General features: G+C 38.7%; 1 protein-coding gene across 2 annotated transcripts in view; it reads left to right on the forward strand.

Moving 5' to 3' along the window:
* ALCAM (activated leukocyte cell adhesion molecule) overlaps positions 1-13,285 on the forward strand; it is a 114,625-nt gene that overhangs the window by 85,956 nt on the left and 15,384 nt on the right. For both annotated transcript variants that reach the window (XM_032185135.1, XM_032185141.1), the window contains exons 4-8: positions 2,837-2,901; positions 3,293-3,380; positions 4,202-4,384; positions 8,598-8,725; positions 10,467-10,596. In XM_032185135.1, the coding sequence (XP_032041026.1) occupies positions 2,837-2,901; positions 3,293-3,380; positions 4,202-4,384; positions 8,598-8,725; positions 10,467-10,596 (594 nt within the window). The remainder of the gene's footprint in view (positions 1-2,836; positions 2,902-3,292; positions 3,381-4,201; positions 4,385-8,597; positions 8,726-10,466; positions 10,597-13,285) is intronic.

Here is a 13,285-nt window from a genome sequence, read left to right on the forward strand (position 1 = left end):
CAGTGGTATATGGTGAACTAAATACTAACGGCTTGAATTACTGTGTACTGTACTAAATATTAACACAATGCTAACTCAGCCATGGAGCACAGCTTGTATATTTTATAGTATGCATTAATACTAATAGAGAAAGCTTCTATTTACTGAGGAAAACAGGAGTAGAGGATGGCATGTACGTACTGTGGTTGACATGGCATGGCAAGAAAGAGTTACCTTTACAGTTTTTCATTTTGAATTCACAACTTTATTTAGGGCTCTCATAACATATTTGTGTGTTTAACTTCCTTGAGGCTGGTTGGGGGCTTTTCAGTTTTTGCTCTTGCTTGTTTTAATTACGAAAGAGTTAAGAGTAGCCTGCAAGCTTCATTTATTCAGTGGTACTTCTAAGTGGTGTTTCATTTCTTCAGTGGAGTTTCTAAGCTCCTTGAACCACAGATACAGAGTTAAGCTACCATAGTGCAAACCCTCATAAACCAAAAGCCTTGTGTATCTGAAACTCAGCTGTGTCCCAGAAGGCTTGACTGAAGCTGGGTTTCACTGGAGCTTGTCACACCCTCAGCTGTTGCTACCTGATTAGCTCAGGGCTAATGAGCCAAAACGGCTCATTGCACAGATCCCACCTGCTAGTCACACTCACTGGACTATTCAAACAAGGTCTACCAGCTTTCCAGATGGATCCCGTCAGCTTCTTTCTCTGGAATTAAATGGACACAGTTCCCAAAGCAGAGCAGCCCCGCAGACACTAGCTGCTGTCCTGCAGCACCGATATTTGGCTGGTGCAGGCAGTGAGCTGCCTATCATTGTACCTGTGCAGGGTTGCAGAGTGCTCTGGTGAGCTCTTCAGCTGAGAAATGATCTGTGTGCCGAAGCTGTAAACCTCCCGAAGTGTCTTCTGCTGCTGCTAAGCTTAAAATTTCATCTTGCTGTAGAAAGTAAAAGCCGAGTAAGTCTTTTATAGTGAATTATCTTCACACGTGTGCTGCGGCTCCTGGGATTTGGCAGCAGGCGTCTCCTTTCGGCGGCTGCTCTGCGAGCACAGGTGGAGCCTCTCAGCCCCAGCTTCTGCTCTTGGACCAGGGCAGCAGCGTAGCAAAAGGTGCAGAACCGGTGGGGCTCCGACTGACTCCCTTTGGGCAAAGGATGCAGGCGGAGTATGAAGCACAGCAGAGGTCTTCCTGAATGGCCACAGAGAGCAGTCCTGGGGGAAAAGAGAGATGACAGGAGGGAAAGCTGGGGGAAGGCTGTGTGGTTTGATTTGATCAGCTGGTGACTGTGACAGGAAACCAACTATTCCTGGTTATAGGACCAGAAAATCTAAACCAGAAGGCCTGTCACTGGTCTTGTAAAAACTAATTTGCTTGAATTGACATGAAAATGCTTTGTCCTTGTCAGGTTCTTACAAAAATAGGTTAACCATTTTCCTTCATAACTCACAAAAGAAATAATCATGCACATGGCTTTTAAAAATACATCTCACTCTGTTAGCCCTTTGAAGACATTGTGATGGGTTTGGTGCATAGCTTCCACTGTTTCTTTTGTTTGTTTTTTGTTTTCTTATTTTTTATTTTTTTTTGCCACAAGCAAGTTCTTTGAGAATGTCAGATAAATAGCTTCTTTATTGCCTTTCATTTCCTTTTTGAGCGTTTCTTCCTGTTCCATTTTGGCTTAGTCTTCCAAGCGAAGAGTATCTGTGCATTTGTGTACACACACACACATACACATGCACACCAAGCAAGTGAAGTCTTGGGGAAACACGTAGGCGTGCAGTCTCTGCCACAGCAGGAGCAGTCCACCTGCAGATGAGTAACTTCACCGGGGTGTTGAAATTCTGGCAAGCTGGCATGGAGTTCACTGGGGATGGGAATGCTGGCAGTACTTCAAAGGGAGCTTGATTTGGGGAAAAAGATTCTGTAAGCTGGTGTGGTTAAGGATGTGTCAGTCTGTAAAAGTATATAATGCGTATACTTATTTAAGCAATACAGAGTGCAAAGGTTTCTTTGACTGTACAAACATTGATTTATTTTTCCCCTTCACTCCTCCCCACTTTTTTTTAGAAACTGTGGGAAAAACTGTCTCTTCTGGAGATAAGAATTTGCATTCCGGGCTTTAGGCCAAACTATTTTAACAGACAACTTATATAGTCTCTAGAAAGTGCTTTTTTATGATGGAAATGCTGATAGATCCTCCACTTTGGCAAGCTAAGAGGTCCATCTACCATTAAAAAAACTTAATAAGAAGACACATTGGCACTGAAGAAAAAGTTTATTTTTTTTAAGAGAGTCATAAGCAACTCAGAATTAGTTAAAGTAATTACACCTCCTTCAGTCGTCTGAATTTCCTAAATGTAACAATACCCACTAGGAAAAATAAACATTAGAAGAATGATCCAGTTGAATTTGTTCCTTTATAAAGTGGCAGCTCAGCTACAGTAATATCCATAGCAAAGCTGCTTTAATGTTGCTGTGTTTTTTGTACCATTGGTTCCTTCTCCAGCATGTGTGTCACATAAATCAGATACAACAGAGCAGGTTTGCTCCTCCCAGGTACTGAACAGTCTGCCTCGCTAAAATTTATATTATCAGGAAGCATGGAATTCATTATGGAAAGTATGACACATTTTAAGGTAGTGTTTTTTCCTCCTCTCCAGTCCATTTGCTGATATTGGGGTAGAAGTATCTCTTTTTTTTTTTTTTTAATGGCAAAATATAGTCAAGACTATAGCAGCACAGGTTGTTCTAGTTAGTCTTAAAGTTCACGCATCTTCTGGTAATGTTTGCTTTTTTGAAAAACTGTTTGTTCTTCTGACACTAGTGCTTTTATCCTATTTATGTTTTAGAACAACCTTCTCAACCAGAAATCTTGCATCAAGCAGACTTCTTAGAAACAGAGAAGCTAAAAATGGTAAGAGCAGCATTATCCCTCAAAGTTATGTGTCTGAAGGCTGCCCAAAGTTCCTTTGCAGTTGAGATGGAGAGAGGTGATGGACTGAGGCTAAGAGAGGCTGCATGTGCGTTTGTGCCTGTGGGAGATCGCATTGTGTAGCCAGACTGAGCACAGAGTGGTTCCCTCAGCAATACCCTAATAGCCCTGCAAGCAGGGTCCACTGTGATCTTAGACTCACCACCGAATGCTCTTCTGTATTGTACCTAAACATTGATGGGTTTTGTCCTATTTAAATATATATGTTTTGGGGGTTAAGCATTTGAACTGTCTAGAAGTTTTTAGCCTAAGTGAAAACAGATCTATTAAAACAGTGGAGAAGACTGGCTACTAATTCCTGTCTGTTTTGCAGCTTGGAGAGTGCATTGCAAGAGACAGTTATCCCGAAGGCAACATTACGTGGTACAAAAATGGGAGAATTTTGCAACCTGTGGAAGAAGGTACATTTCACTAATGGACACTGTTCCCATAAGCTCCCAGTTTATGGGAAATGCTCTATTTTAGTCTAAACTACTGTTCCTTTGAGGAAAATGACTTATTCAGAAACATGACACTGGAAAGAAGCTTCTCGGGTGCCTTTCAGAGCACCCAAGCTATGCCATATAATCTCTCTGTGTCAAGTTCCAGCTTAAAAAACACTGTGGGGACAAAGGTTGCCTTCGTTAATGCTGTTGCCAAACCATTCTTGAACCTATGTAGCTGGTAGAAACTGATCTAATTTTCGGCTTTGTATACAGTATTAATTGTCTCAATTTTATACCTGTCCAATACTGTGTTTGGACATAGTCATAGTCTCCTTATGCAGGTATTTATTCTCAGGATATTTAGAAAGAACACTTTTTTTTTTTTTCTTTTCTTCCTTTTTTGCCTTTCAACTTTGATTTTGATAGGCTGATCAGGCCAATATTTTAGCTTCCTTAAAACAGGGAATGCTCACAACGCTAAGTTTTAAATGTGATCTTAAAATTGCTTTTTCCAGCATTTCTGAGGCCTTCTTAGTAAGCTGAGATTTGTATTACAAATAATTGAAAACTAGTTTTTTGTTTTGATTTAAAAATGTACAGTATGTTAGGAATATGTTGCTGATAAAATGTTCCTAGTAAATATCAGTGGCGATACTGAAGGAAAACTCTTTGTGTAGTCTGTTGGGTAATTTGTCATGTTGCTTGTGTGTTTGCAGCCTGATAACTATAAATAGAGAAAAGGCAAGCAAGATGTATCTGCAGTAGGAAGTATGAGTGAAACAATATTTCCTTTTCAGTTGTGGTCATAAATTTGCAAAAGACTGTGGACAAATCAACTGGACTCTTCACCATGACATCATCTCTTCAGTACATGCCAACAAAGGAAGATGCAAACGCTAAATTTACTTGTAGCGTGACATATTTGGGACCATCTGGCCAGAAAACGATACAGTCTGATCCAGTTGTCTTCGATGTTCACTGTAAGTTATTAAAAAGCATCTATTGCTCTGTGAAGTCTTCCTCGGGGGAAAAAAAAAATTATATATATATATATATATAAAATCTGAGACAGTTTACAACATTACAGACATTGCTATTTGACTATCAAGGTGATGTTTTCAAAGCTGGTTTGAAGGTCTGAGTATAATGGCTATATGATTTTCATTTATCTTAAGATGTACCTGAGTTTTCTTTCTCTTTAATAGTAGAATACTAAATATTAAGACTGGATTGGCAAGAGGAAAGTGATAACCTCAAACATGTACTGCAAAATGTTTTTTTCAGAACTTCAGTGAAGATAGAGGGTGATTAGAATGATCTGCGTCCTCTGAAATAGGCAATTAATACAATTAATACACCATATAATTTTCAATGCACTGAAATGCACTCCTTTGTTTTTGCAAAGGAGAGTCAGCACCAAGCAGCTAATGCAGGTAGACTACCTTGCACAAAACGTAGTAGCTTCTCTACAGCTGTAAGACGCTGATATTTACATTTAAAATGTGGCATTTGGGTACTGGTAGACTTCTAATTTTAAAGTAGAGAATGTGTGTGAATAATTACTTCCAGCTGGGCTAAGTCCCAAAGCAACTTCCTTACTGTGTTATTGGAGATCGTAATTCTCCTTTGAATAAAGAAAGCAAACAGTTGGCAAGGAAAGGTCAGAGAAGGTGCTAGCAGTGTGGAAGGGTAGAAGAGACATTTCAGGGTCTTGTAAAGTGACACTTCTGAAGGACTGTAGAAGGCAGCATGCTGTAAAAAAGTGAATTGAAACAAGGATAAGCAAGATATCCAGTCAAGTGTTGTTTCTTTGTGCACTTTAGGTAATACCTCAGCTTATAAAGTCCCCATTTGAAGAACAATGAGGTCAAAGTGTATGGTCCAGATGTGCAATAGGACCTTAGCATACATTGTCTAACAACCTAGGACCTTAGCAAACATTGTTTAACAGCCCTGGAATCCAGTTGAATATGAAGAAAATGAGTACTGCACGCGTGATTTCTACAGCCAGGAGGTGTGCTCCACTGGCTTGAAAACAAAAGTCCTGGACTTGAAGTGGCAAGGTATTTTCTACCTTGCCTTCCAAGAATACTGTTGGCTTTAGAGTAAAAGGTTGCCCAATTTCCTTTTTGCATATCTTCATTTGCAGTAACTTCAATTCCATACTCTGCTCAAATGCATCTCCAAAAGAATTTCTGAAACTTTATATTAACAGGCATCCAGAGCTTCAACAGATGGATTTCTTGACGGATGTTACTTGAGGATAATGATGTCTGATTTGGTTTTGTTTTTAAATTTGTTTCAGTGTTCCTAATTAGTTTCTTTCTCAATAAATGTGATTTTTTTTTAATCTTTCAAATGTAATGAAGATGAAAAAAAAAAAAAAAAAGCCAGACTCCCACCTCTAAGAAATGGAAGTATGTCTTTCAGCCTTTACTTTTTTTTTTTTTTTTCAGATTGGCTGTTAAATTATCACGTTTCGTGTCTCTGAAACAAGTTGCAAAAATCAAAAAATAGACCTGCTGTTCATAATGATATCCAGTGAGATTGCTTGCAACTTAACCTGTTCATCACAAGGAAATGGGGCAAGCACACCTAATGCCTATACAAGATTTTCTTTTTTGAAGACATACCTGTTTAGTTAGAATTTAAGAAATGTTTTACTGTTTGTATTAGCTCAGGGTTAGTGCCATCTCCAGTTAGTGACATGTCTCAAGTGTTGAATAGCCAGCTGACCCCCTGGAAGCAGCCAGTCACTGTAACAGTGCGAGAAGAAAAGTGAATGAGCTCCTGCAGAATTTGGTGCTAGCTAAAGAAAGGTAACCCAGCCAGCAGTAAACAGTGCTTAATCATGAGCTCTGGTTTGCAGCTGTAGCCAGCAAGCTACAGAGAATAGCATGAGTAATACAAGAGAACTGGCACTGGCCAGTTAAATCATGTCTGATTGTATCTGAATTATCTAGTTTCTGGGTACGTTCGGTTCTGCTCAGAGTTAATCAATGTAAAAAGATAATGTTAGTCAGGCAAACTTTCCAATCATGCTCTCTTGTTAAGTGTCTGTCTTGCTATAAATGAACTTTCCATAAGAGATTAGAGTTAAAGGGGATTTTCACTCATGCTGCTTCCAGCAGCTATGTTTTTGTTAAAATTTCACTGAATGATGTCAGTTGTGGGTATGGTGGGTCTGGGACAGAGGCGTTCATTCACTCAATACCCTTCATTCACTTAATTCACCCTTTGGTGCCTGCTTCCAGAATTTTGCTCTTGCAGAAAGCAGATACAAAACCTCTGGTTTATAGAAGCACAAGGTGACATGGACCAAGCCAGGGATATATGCAAGACGTGCCTTCACCAAGCCACTCCTGCTCACTAATGAAGGCAGGGAAGCATGTTGCCGAGTGCTGCTTAGCATGAGTATTGCACTGAACATTGTCACTGCATTGCCTTCCTCACAAGGGTGACCTGTTCGCCTTAGAGAACAATTTAATTAGTCTTCTGGTATTTACTTCTGTAGATTTTTTTTTATTATTTTTCTTTTACAGTTTAGAGAATGAGATTAAAACTTTGCTCCCAGCTGATGGCAGTGCACAGAAGGGTAAGATTTGCCTAGAGGAAAGACCGGTGGTTTGCAGGAGTGTCACTCTTATTTAACTGTGTCCACTTTTAATCCAGTTCTGCTTGTTGCTGTAGGGAAAAAAGTTCCAAATTAAAAGTCCTGAAGGTCTTCCTCAGTATAATTCTTCCCTTTTTATTCCCAAAACAAAGTCTAAGCAACTCCAGGGTGTATCTAGCTATACTTTACAATAACTTTCTCATATTAGGTCCCCTGTACATAAACTTGACAGAGGGGAAGACAAGTTCTGCAGCAGGCTAGCTCTGTTGAGCCAGCCCTCAAAACTGGGTTTTTGGCCAGAAGCTGCCAAGAGGTGTGCATGTGATTCATGGCCAGCTACTGTTGTGTATTGCACCACCAGCAGTGCTGGACTTCCTTTCCCTCGGTGGGCAAAGTTGTGCTTCAGCACTGAAGGTATTGAGGACAACGTTTGGATGTGGAAGGGGAGCCAAGGGCATTGCATCTGAAGGAGGGAGGATGTGGCCTTTTGAAGCCTGGTACCACTCTTCCTATGAAGAGAGATGAGAAGCCATGCTAAGGCTCTGGGTCATCGAGAGGCTACAACAGACTGCAGCTCCTGCTATTGAGAAACCCCACAGCAGAAGACGGACATGATGAATGCCTTAAGGGTCGGAAGGGCCGTAGAGCCCATGCTTCGCTAAACACACAAAATCAGCTGTCAGGCAAGGGTTTCTCTGCTGTCTAGATTTTTTTTTTGGTGTCTAATAAGGAGCACTGTACTGTGTCTTAATGCAAGACTTGCATCCTTGGTGGAATTTTACTTATTCATTGAAATTAAAGCAGTGAGAGTTATCTGCCCATATTATTTCCTTTAATTTTGTTCATTTTACTCTGTTTTTGAAAAATTATATTTAGGCTTCTACTTAGGAAGAAAAACATCTATTAAAGTATACTCTGTCTCTGCCTTAAAAAAATGACTGAAGTAAAACGTAAGTTATAGTTCAACTTCACTGAACATGACAGAAGTATGTTACATTTACAGTTCTGTTGACTATGTTAAGGGTCCTATTATGTTCATGAAATTCATCTTTCTGAAAGCCTGTAGTGATCAGCATATAGAACAGGCTGAATAGAGTTGCTTAGTTCATATTTCTTCCTTCTTAATGGAAGCAAGCTATTATCTAATACTAACGCAAGGCATTGAGAGCCTCTGTTTTTTTTCTGATTGCTGGAGTCCTCCAAACAGCAAGCTTCACAGAGGACAAGTTAATCCCTCATAATGAAATCATGCTGTGAAACTGTTCATACTGATCAGGGTTGTTTTTTTTTTTTTCTTATAAGCTTTTGACATAGTTGTAGTCATCCCTGTTTCTGTTATAGGGTATTTTGGTGAAGAAAAATGAATTGTTGTATCATAGGGCTTATTTGCGGTTACTTGGATTGGCAAAAATACGGAAGGCGTGATTAACTTCAGTTCTTCTATAAAAAGATCAACACATGTGAACACCTTCACCTGCTTGATGATAAAATTGTGTACTCTTTGACTGTGAAAAACCTGTGCATAGTGTTACTGTGTATTTTTTTGTGGGAACTGTTAAGTGTATATGTTGTTTTCACAGATCCAACAGAGAAGGTGACTATTCGAGTGCTGTCACAAAGTAGTACCATTAAAGAAGGTGATAATGTCACCCTGGAGTGCTCAGGGAATGGCAACCCTCCTCCACAGGAGTTCCTGTTTTACATTCCAGTAAGTCCATCCTTGCTGTCACTGCCTAGTGAAATATTCCGTATCATTCCTTCCTACAGACATTGATGCAATGTCAGCGTATACGTGATTTTATAACAAATGAAGGAAGGAATCTGTTGCAACTAAAGTGAAAAATAGGCATCAGCCATTACATCAGACTCTCTGAGAATGCCTTGCCAACTCAGGCAAAAAATTTTGAAGAACCTCTCCATTCCTCCAACCTGCCCAAAGTTTTGGGGGGCTTGGACTTTCTAAAAATTGCTAGTCTTCATTTCACGTCATCATATATTTTGATAAAAAGCTATCTTGGCAAAAGCAATTTAGCATCCTGAATAAAACCATCTCATTTGTTGTCATAACGGTGATTCAGCAGTGAAAGTACAGGAAATTAATTCAGCTTTTTTTTTTTTGTTGGACTTTCACAGATTAATCTTTTTGCAATTTATTTTATTTATGTATTTATTAATTAAACTGTATGGTGGCATACCAACACAAAAAAGAACCAGGGTGACAGCACAGGAGAAAGTGTAGAACAAATCTGTCAAATGCATAAGATAAAAATTGAGAAAGATAAAGGCTTTGATTCTGTTAATCTTCTTAGTATTGGTGAAATCCACAGACAGATGTGGCTTTGTATTCTAAGATTCCTACCTTCTTCCTGTGTCCTGCTTCTCCCTCATTTTATATCCTGCTTTTGTTCCTATTGCAGTAGTGAGCAGAGCTGAACATGGGAGAGGCCAAAAGTGGTGGCATGCTTTTAAATTTTTCAAAAACTGCATGTGTAACCCTTTGAACATAATCCTCTTCTGCTTTGGACTCCTGGCATGTTCGAATTACTGAAGAAAACTAGGAGTTGAAGTCTTCTTCAGCCCCTTAGGTTCAGTGAGTTACCCTAGGAATTCAGCAGATGCTAGGGAAGAAGTGCATGATGTCTCTCTTTGTTCCGCGATCTCATTGAGAGAGCTAAACACCCCAGTTTGTCTGATCTTCAGTCTCCCTGCTACCTGATATTCTGATATTCTCTCTTAAGGGGAGCTGGGATTGGCAATTCCTTTACAAGACTTGTGAGTATTGTGACAAACCTGGTAAATCTCCTTCTGGATTCAGATACGAATTAGGCTTTCATTGTGTGTGTGTTTCAAAAGCTGTTCAGTCAGTGAGTTATTACCAGGTGGAAACTGGGTGATGGGAAAATGTTGTTTTCTGGCTAATTCAAAACACCAGTTTTTGTAGATAACTACATGTTAAGGTAGTGTATACTCTAGCAGGCTGCATACCCTGATGTGGATAGAGCAAAGCTTGTTTGTGCTGTTGGAAAATGTACTCTTCATAACTTCTTTCTCTTAACTGAACATACCATTTTAGTTACAGATTTTAAAACAAATTATTTTGCTGTTGGGATTTCTCCAACACTTATTAGTAGCCTGTTTTAGTCTTTGTTTTCCTCTTCTTTCATCTTACTGCTGAACTTTCAGATTTTTTATTTTGATTTTCTTTTAAAGTAAGCTAGTCATTCAGTTAAAAGAGTAAAGTTTTTAATAGTAGTTTTTCTTTCAAAAAAACTCTGCAGTCATTCAGTAAATATACATAATTGCTGTTAATAGATAACTACACTTCAGTAATACTGTATTTAAACATATTTTGATTTATTTCAGGATCCTTATAATTAAAAAAAAAAATCAACAGAAATGAATGCTGTTAACAGGCCCATATACAATAAATGTTTTATTTCCATCTGCAGGGAGAAACAGAAGGTATAAGAAGCTCAGATACTTACGTAATGGCAGATGTGAGACGAAATGCAACAGGAGAATACAAGTGCTCTCTGATTGACAAAAGCATGATGGACGCAACCACCATCACTGTGCACTGTAAGTCCTTGCATTTTGTGCTCATAGTTAGGATATAAAACCTATCTTGCACTTCCTGGGATGGTTTCTCTCTGCTTTACTTTTAAGGAGGTCAGTCCAGTTAACGTACAGGAGAACTGAATGATGTTGATTGGTTGAAGTATTTGAAGTAGTATTAGGTCTTTTTTTTCTCTCTCTTTTTTTTTCTTTCTTTTTTTTTTCACAAAACAAAGCAAAAACAAACAAAAAACTTTCTTTAACATATCTCTGTTTGAAAACCTTAAGTTTCTTAATTCACTGGCTGAGATAGAGATACACTTTACGCAACCTTTGTTTATTATATGATATTCTTGCACTGTCATGTTCAGTGAAAATTCTGATATTTTATGTTTCACTTATGTGAACATATAAATGGTAAATTAATCTGCTCCAATGGTGAATTAGAATGTACTAAGACACACAAGTTGGCCCACGCTGAAGGTTGTTCTTTGCAGTCAAATTCACGTTAGTCTAACATCTTTTCATCTTATCTTGACGAGGCTAACATGTAAAGAGAAGAAACTTAGGTATTCATTTTGTTCACGTATTTATTTTTTATTATTATTTTTTGTTGTTGTTGTTTTAAGTTTTTGCAGAAACATGAGAGCTTGGTAAATTTGCTTTAGCTGTATACTAGAATTTTTGCTCCCACTTTATCAGCACCACCTTATAAGCAATCGTTGAACTGGTTGAACTTTGAAGCAAACAGTTTAATGGTTGCTTTAATTTTCTCTCTGTGGAAGAAAACAAGCAGGGCCTCTTTCAAACTTTGCCATACTATCACAGTGTGTGAAATGAAACTCAGTCCAATGGTACTAGGTTTCCCTAGGGAACGCTGGTGGTGTCTAGTCTTCCCAGTAGCGTAAATACTTTTAATAGTTTACAGGTTCAGAGGGACATAATGGATACTGAACTTTAAATGCTCCCTCAGTAGTTGTATACTTTATGTAAAAAGAAAAAAAAAATGACATAGAAAAATACACAACTCTAGACAGAAAATGAATTTATTTTTCCCCTTATTTGTGAGGTCAGGTCAGAGTGTTTCAAGTTCAGAATTTATGTACTTGCATAAGAAGGTTGAAAACTCTGGCATTTCTACCTGCTACCTCTCTGCTCCATTCTTGAGTGGCCTCTGTTCTCCTCTTTGAGGGTTTTTTACAGCTTAAGAAGACCCAGCAGAGACTGGAGGAAACTTGTTTTGTCAATAGGAAATGAGATGACTGCTTTCTCAAGTACCTTCCACTTGAATGAGATCTGTCAGATCTTGGCCAGGGAATGCTGAATGCAGTCTTGGCAGCAGGTGGAGGGTGCCACGCAGTCCACCCGTTTCCATTCAGCGCGTGCACAGGGAAATTTCTTAAGCTGCAGATAAATTTCTGAGATCACAGGAGAATGTCCTGTTTTATCTGCTTATATAACCTTCTCATTGCATTGCTTGTCTTGATCTACCACACACTATCTTGTATATTATCACTGCATCTGCTGATACTTGGTTCCTGCTGTAAGTTACACTGTCACGACTTCATTCAGTTTGCTTTCATGGTGAAGTGTCTCCATCCCTTCCTAAACCAACTTTATTCTTTCGTTAGGCATGGTTTACAAGATTGACTGTGTGTACTTGAACACAGTATTGCAAGGGCTGTTTGATTACATGGTGCTTCATTGCTTCTTAGGTGACATTTTCACTCTTCTACAACTTATTGCTCTAACTGTGTACTCTTCTATTTTTTTTTTTCCTTGGAAGTGGTACAATATATGTAGACTATATCTCTACATGAATTATTACCCTATTCCATTTAATGAACATTTTACATTTAAAAAGGTAATCTGCTGCTTTACCATCCATTCCCTTCTCTTGAGCAAGAACTGGGGTATGTAAGATCTGAAGAGAGCTCCATGCTACTGCCTCTATCTGCCCCCTGTCAAAGGTAGCTTGCTGGTAGTTCGCTGTGGTATAACTGACCCTTTTATTTTGCTCCATGTAGCGTGCATGTCAACCTGTATCTCCATAAATAGTTACTCTAAAGAACAACTTCTTCAACTCCAGGTTATCTGTAATGAGCCAGTTTTCCTTTCTCTGCTATTTTGCGTGCATGTCAGAAGAGTTTTACTGTATGAGAGAAGCATTTATTTTCTTGGCAGTCTTTCCAGTGTTGGCAGCAAGTGCAGCTACTCAGAAGTCACAGATCCAATCTAGTGCTCTGTTTCCTTGTTTTACTTAGGGTTTTTTACGTGTTTCTTAAACATCTCTACCTGCAACAAAGCCTTTGTTTAAGTGAGGCACAGTGGCCTGGAATAGTTCTGTAATTCCTGAATGCACAGACCTTTGTACCTGTGAGATAGCTCTGTCTTAAAGCTACTTCAGTGTCTTGCTTTATGCTGATCTACAGCATTTCTGCAGCATGCTTTGTTGTAAGGGGAACTCCAGCAAAAAAGTCATAAAATCCATATATGCTTTATAACATGCATATCCTTCTTTCAATTTCTTTTCAACTTTATGTTAATTTTTCAGCATAACCCTCTATTTCGGGAGCTTTCTGCTTCTAATGTACTTATAAATTTTTAATGTTAGATCTTTTTTTTTGTCTTCATGTTTGTTTGTTTTTTTTTTCTTCTTTTTTTTTCTTCTTTGAAATAATACTTATTAATTCCTATTAAACCCTGTTTTCCT

Source organism: Aythya fuligula, chromosome 1 (assembly GCF_009819795.1).
Source record: "Aythya fuligula isolate bAytFul2 chromosome 1, bAytFul2.pri, whole genome shotgun sequence".
NCBI lineage: Eukaryota > Metazoa > Chordata > Aves > Anseriformes > Anatidae > Aythya > Aythya fuligula.